Genomic DNA, 6,976 nt, shown 5'->3' with positions numbered 1-6,976 from the left:
CGGTAAAATGTTGCTCAAACAGGTTAAAACTAATCATGTACCCGTTTCTGCAAGTTCAGGGAACAAAATACCGGTCTGGGCACATATTCAACCAATGACTGACCATTCTCAGTGAAATGCCGTAAATAGCGGGGTGTTGGTATGTGTACCACAATCGCGTTGGTGCCAGATGATCACACCGCTCACGGAAGTCACTCCTCCACGCGCGTAGCCAGCTGCAGCTGAGAAGAGGGCGTGTAGCCCATTACAGTGCTGCAAGACGTCTTTAGAGATAAAAGCTTAGGTGTCAGTCACAGCACAGGAGACGAAAGGGCTGGACGCCTGTGAAACGTTAAGCCTTTTAAGCGGAATCCTGAAAATAACCAACGCTGGAGTTCATCAGAATTCTCAGGATTATGGAAACTCTGCGCATTCTGAGTCTGGGTAAGTGCACTTTATTTAAGCCTTTACTGAATAACTGAAGTCAAATAGCTAAAGTGTTTTTGCATTCGCTTGCAGGGGTGATTTGCATCAATATGATCTAACTTTAGCCTCCTGTAGTCTTAGTTGTTCGCCACAAAGCAGGTGTTATCAATAAAGCGCGGTTTGCGCTTCTGTTTGGAGAGTGGTGATTTCTTAAGACATTTAAGCTCGTGTTTATTTGAGGGGGACGAGGAGGTTTGTCCAGTCACCAAGTTAGACTTGAAGTCAGTAAATGCACGTGGCGCCCCCCGCCTCCCCACGCACTTTGCTGGCTATCTGAGTTTGTCAAACTCAGTCTCTCACTCAGCGCAGTCGATCTCCATCCTCCGCCCACTCCACTGCTGGAGCAGAGTGTGTTCTCTTTCCTCCTTGCTTCTTCATTGTACCGTGTGTTTGTGCCACTCCCTTCTTTTTCTGGACAGATATTAAACTTGACCTTGCAGTAGCATAACAGATCCGACCACTGCTGACATTAAAGAGAAACAAAGTTATAAGTTATAAATATGTTATTTTTGACAAACTATCCCATTACATTTTTTTCCAAGTTATCTGCCCCATCAATGTTTAAACAAATACTGGCTACATTGCTTTTAAACACAATACACGACTTTGCATTTTGGCACCCAATGTCAAATCATGTTTCTGGTCTCTTTCCCCCCAGCTGTGTTCGTGAATCTTTGCTATCCACAGGAGGTCCCATGTAATGTCAGTCATAGCCCTCAAGGGATCATTTATAGAGTCCCAGAGTTCCAGGCACAGGCGTGTGACTATCACTGGGATAATGCAAGCGTAAGTTCAACACCTGCTTAGTTTGGGAAGGAAATTTTATTTCCTGATGTATCCTGTGCCTCTGTGTTTTTTTTTTGTTGTTTTTTTTTTTAAGCATAAATCTATTATATACAGGTGTTTCTCATGACAGATAAAGCAGAAAAAAGTGCTAAAAAGAATGAATTTAATGTTTGATTGTCTGATCGGCACATGGCCATGTGGCTTTATATGATTAATGAGATTGTTATGATAGCTCCAGAGCCACTATTTTAACCCTGTTACGACTGTGACAAACCCTCTTACTGAATGAATTTGTAAAACTGCTCTGATTTTCTCATCTGTTGCCTTCAGGGTCATGTCCTCGCAAACCAGAAGGGTAAAATGGATAAACTGGTACTGAAAAGCAGTAACAGGAGTATTATGATTACCAGCTGTTTGAGCCACCTCAACTATACTCGGGACTGCATCTCTGAGGTGTTACACTCCTCACCTTTTAACTGCACACCGAGTAACACATGATAATTTAAAGCAGAGAGACATAATTAATGACATTAATTTAATTAATGTAATTTCATCTGCCTATCTTAGGGAATACAGCGCAGAGCAAGTTGTGACAGTGAGTATCTGCTTGCTTTATTTTTAAAGGATATTTGATGATACGTTTTTTTCCACTGAGGTAATTATAGATAATGTTTTTGATTTCTTCTTTTTACAGCTGACTGCAGTACTCCTGGAGGAGGTAGGAAACAGCAAAGCAGGAAATTATACTGATGTTAAGTTTTTATTATATTAGACAATTAAATCTTAATAATAAATTTTCTATGTAAAATTAGAAATGAATGACCTCTTCAAACAGGTATGGAAAGTTGAGATTCTCATCTCAAAAAAGAGATGAGCATCTGAGTCATAAAAACTGAATGGCAGTAAAGGAAGTCTAAAAGGGTTGTTGTCACACGCCTCCACTTCCTGTTGATGAATGAGCTGCTGAGGAAGTAGGTTTTTCAGTTTTCATTCATAAACAAGTAATCACTGTGTGATATTTAAAAATGTTAAATCACACTTGACCCAGTGCAAGAATTTAAATAGAATTCTGCTGCACTCAGTGCAAATTAGTATCTGGGACGTCAAGTCACTCATCAGCTCAGTTATGTAAATAAACTGCAATATCAATCTGTGGATTGATAATATATAATTTCACAGTGAGTCAATTATTGTTGATATTGTCACGCAGTGTTGTCGGGTGTTCATACAGAGAGGAAGTTTGGAACCTTATGGCTAATCATTGTTGAAATGTGAGTTAGTGTAAAGAAAAAAACTGATTTGCTTCTGAGACGTCTGAAAATAGAAGTTTTGATGTTGCAAAAATATTATAGTTTTGTAGTACATATCACAGCTAGTCCAGAACTAGTTCATGAACATATAATGATGCTAAAAGGGAACTGTACAAAACTGTGTCAGTTACTAACATGCAGGAGCTTGATAGACTGTTGTCATCCAATAGATGAATGCCTGGATGGATGAAAAATCACTTATAGCTCAAAAGTGGCATCAGTCATGTCACAGACAACCCAACAAGAATATTTTCTAAATCACTGGAAGTCAAATCCATGAGGGATACGCAGCTGCCTGTCAGTTTAAATAATGCAAAAATTGTACTTTGGAGATCTCAGGCAAAGTAAAATGTTCAGCAGACTAATTGTCAAACTCTCTTTGCTCTTGTAGGGATACCTCAACATTACTGGTATATGATTACCAGTTTCTCCATCACGGCACTGCTGGTTCTACTGGTCTGCATTTGCAGGTATTTCAAGTCAAGTCAAGTCAAGTCAAGTCGGCTTTATTGTCACTTCAACCATCAGCTTCAATGCTGAACTCAAAAGTAACAAACTTCAAAATACAAAGAATAAACTCAGGCAGGCAGACAGAACACACAGCATGAATGAGGGTCGATCGTGACACAGACAAAGGAAAACACAGGGCTTAAATACACAGAGGGGGCCATCAGGGAATGGGAAACACCCAACCAGTCACTGGTTGGGTGTGAAGGGAGGAAGAGAGAACAAAAGAGATGCTGTGGAGGGGAGCCCGAGATTATTAATAGTTAATAATTGCAGAGAGGTGTATTAACACATAGTGAGTAAAAAAAGGTTACCAAAGAAGAAACACCTGTGCATCTTGGGAATCCCCCAGCAGCTTAGACCTATTGCAGTGACACTACTGGGAAGATTCAGGCTCACCTTATCCAGCCCTAACTATAAGCTTTATCAAAATGGAAAGTTTTTTTTGCCTACTCCTAAAAGTAGAGCGAGCGTCTCTGTCTCCCAAATCCAAACTGGGAGCTGGTTCCACAGAAGAGGAAAACTGAAGGCTCTCCCTCCCATTCTACTTTTAAATACTCTAGTAACAACAAGCAAGCCTGCAGTCTGAGAGCGAAGTGCTCTAATGGGGTGATACGGTACTATGAGGTCATTAAGATAAGATTGGGCCTGATTATTGAAGCTTTTGCATGTGAGGAGCAGGATTTTAAAATTAGATTCTGGATTGAAGAGAAGCCAACATATAAGAAATCTGCTCTCTCCTAATCCCTGTCAGTACTCGCAGAGTTTTGGATCAACTGAAGGCTTTTCAGGGAGTTTTAAGAACATCCTGATAATAATGAATTACAGCAGTCCAGCCTGGAAATAGTACATGCATGGACAGGTTTTTCAGTATCACTCTGACACAGGTTGTTTCTAATTTTGGAGATATTATGCAAATGGTAGAAAACAGTTCTACTGTACATATGTTTAATTTGTGCTCCGTAGGACACATCTTGGTCAAAAAGATTCCTCACAGTGTTACTGGAGGCCAAGTTAATGCCATCCAGAATGAAGCATCTGGTTAAATACAGTATTTGTAGGATTTAGTATGTTCTGATATTCATAAGATCAGAACAATATCCATCCCTCCCTGTGACAGGCATTTGGTCCTTTCAGACACTGAGGCATGTGTCTGATTTCCCTTATATATCCCATATATATATATATATATATATATATATATATATATATATATATATATATATATATATATATATATATATATATATATATATATATATATATATATATATATATATATATATATATATATATATGTGTATGTGTATATATATATATATATATATGTGTATGTGTATATATGTGTATGTGTGTATATATATGTGTATGTATATATGTGTATGTGTGTATATATATGTGTATGTATATATATTTCTAAAGATATGTTAACATCACAGTAAAATTGCAGTGAAATGAAACTATAAAACATTAATACCACTCTAGTGTTGGCACTTGTTTCTGGAGAAACCTTTGTTTAAATGTAAATCATACCGTACCTGGTGTACAGTACTAGTACTTCTGTTTTATTAAAGATAAGCTATATAAACATGTTTTATACAAACTATGACTGAATCTGTTAATCCTGCCTGCTTCATTACAGTTGTATGTTTAACGTCACTGTATCTTAATTTTGCCTTTTCAATGTATTTTCTTATTAAAACAGTAACATTTATATCTAAAGAGACTTCTGTTTTCTTTTTTACAGCAAAACCTATGTGTGCTCTGTTATCTCATGATTTTAACAAATGGAGAGAAAAAAATGAGATGGTAAGATAGGGTATTTTGTAAGGTGAAGAATCTTGTGATAGGAAGTGAGTCATAGAGATCTTTGTGTCTATGATGGGAAGAATCGCTGTACTGCTTTGAGGGCAGGGATTTTTTTTTCTCACTCTTCAAAAATTACCACCAGCTGTAGCACAAAGGTTTCACTGCTTTCATATCTTTCTACACACACCGTTACTGGACATGCTGGGAGCTGTTTTACAAAAAAACCCACAACCTTAAATGAAAATTGCACCTATTTTATACAGTGTTGCTCACTTAAGTTTAAACTTAAAAGTTATGTTTTTTTTTTTTTAGTAAATAAACTGATGGGATTTACTGGGAGAAGAGGAAGCTGGAAAATATAAATATCGAGTGGTTGGCAGTTGGTGGAATCACAAGTTCTGGTGTACGGAAACCACTTATTTAAAAAAAAAAAGATTAGAAAGAAGTTGTTCTAATTTCTGCTGTAGATTTGGGTTTTTTTTTTAATGTTTTTTGAGGACAGGAAATGACCAACAGACCTGGGCAGCTGCTGCAGCCGAGATTTACTGCTTATTGTGCAATACATAAACAAATGTTGCATAGGGTTTCCTCTCCTATCCTCTCTTTCTTACAACTTTCCAATCTCCATTGCCAAACTACATTGGCAAGCTCTCCACCCTTGATGAGTGTATAACTCCCATAAATAAGTGGATGTCTTCAAATTTCCTCCCTCTTAACCCTGGCCAAACTGAGGTTCTTGTGTTTGCTGAGGAAGTCAATCATTGCTTTGATTCTTTCTGCAACAATATAAAATGATATGTGTTTGAAAAGGCACAAATAAAGTCATTATTATCACTCAGAGGAAAGTTATCGCACATCAACTGTAGCTTTCGCTAGCGGACCAGTTGGGTGCCAGATTGCACAGAAACAGCTTGTGTGTTTGATGATCAAGGATTGATAGTCAGGTCCTTGCAGTTCTGGGATTAAGACATTTTCAGCAAACATGAAGATTTCTTAAACTCTTAATCTTACTGGCTGCTCCACAAACATACCACGAGACATTCCCACTGAGCATTTGTGCCACCCCTTCCATGCACCACTGCTAATTAGGACATGCTGAACAAGTAATATAGTTTCCCCTCACCAAAACTAAAGTGAAAATATGTATACCCTCTGTATCACACAGCAGATCTCATTATTTGTCTGATATGGCCAAATCATTAAAAATGTTTCAAAAGGCATCAGCGTGTTGCAATCTATGTAAAAAAAAGAAACCAAAAAACTGAGGTTACAATATTTCCCACATGGCAGTTTTATCCAAATCACAAGGAATATATCTTTGCACTAAATTAGAAACTCACAAACTTAATTCATTTGTTAGTTTTTCTATCGAGGCTGGGGATTTTCAAGTAAAGTGCTTTCAAAAAGCATTTTTGACATACTGTCAGTAACTGTGTTTCCAAACTTCCGAAATTTAAATGTCAAAAGTCATTGTAATTTGACTCACTCTGTCTGATCAGACATATCAGTCCTGCTAGGAGATTCCAGAGGATCAATTCACAGGAAAAGCTGGACTTGCAGAGTCATGATGTGGCTCTGACCAGGAGCTGGCCTTGTTGATTATGTCATAAGTCATGCCCAGGTTTTTCTGTGGATCTTCTAACAAAATGCTTCTGTATTAGGTGATTCTCAGCTCAAGGTTAGCAAACTTTGAAAGGACAGAAGGAACTGGAGCACACAGCACTACAGTGGCTTTGCTCGAAACGGTAAAAAAGACACAGGGAAACCAGTTTGACCAAAACAAAACTCTACACAGCATCCTGTGCAATTCTCAGATTGACTGTAAATTTAATCAAATATATTAACGCACACTGAATCCTCTTACAATTCCCCCCATTTCACTAATTGAACAGACTTTCAGAAATCTTGAATACTGAATCTAAGGGTAGGAGTTCTGAGCATGGGAACTAAACCACCTCTGAATTATCAAGATAAAACTACATGCAGGTACCTGTTTATCAGTGTCCAAGAAGTAACTCATGCAAGCTCTTTTCCTCATGCAGCACACAACAGGAAATGTCTGTCAGATTTATCTTACTAATGGAAATGCTAGGCAGCTT

General features: G+C 37.9%; 1 protein-coding gene across 1 annotated transcript; it reads left to right on the top strand.

The window, feature by feature from the left end:
- The first annotated feature begins 197 nt into the window (after nucleotides 1-197).
- Nucleotides 198-4,234, top strand: LOC146655313 (uncharacterized). Its single transcript, XM_085427761.1, has 6 exons — nucleotides 198-423; nucleotides 1,124-1,251; nucleotides 1,582-1,704; nucleotides 1,819-1,846; nucleotides 1,946-1,969; nucleotides 2,953-4,234. The coding sequence occupies exons 1-6, from the start codon at nucleotides 396-398 to the stop codon at nucleotides 3,099-3,101; spliced, it is 480 nt and encodes a 159-aa protein (XP_085283887.1). The 5' UTR covers nucleotides 198-395; the 3' UTR covers nucleotides 3,102-4,234.
- The last annotated feature ends 2,742 nt before the right edge of the window (nucleotides 4,235-6,976 follow it).

Source organism: Rhamphochromis longiceps, linkage group LG13 (assembly GCF_057381845.1).
Source record: "Rhamphochromis longiceps isolate RC_006_pf linkage group LG13, R_longiceps_female_GT1.1, whole genome shotgun sequence".
Taxonomy (NCBI): Eukaryota; Metazoa; Chordata; class Actinopteri; order Cichliformes; family Cichlidae; genus Rhamphochromis; species Rhamphochromis longiceps.
The sequence above is the reverse complement of the archived record's forward strand: the minus strand, read 5'-3'. Positions and strand labels throughout refer to the sequence as shown.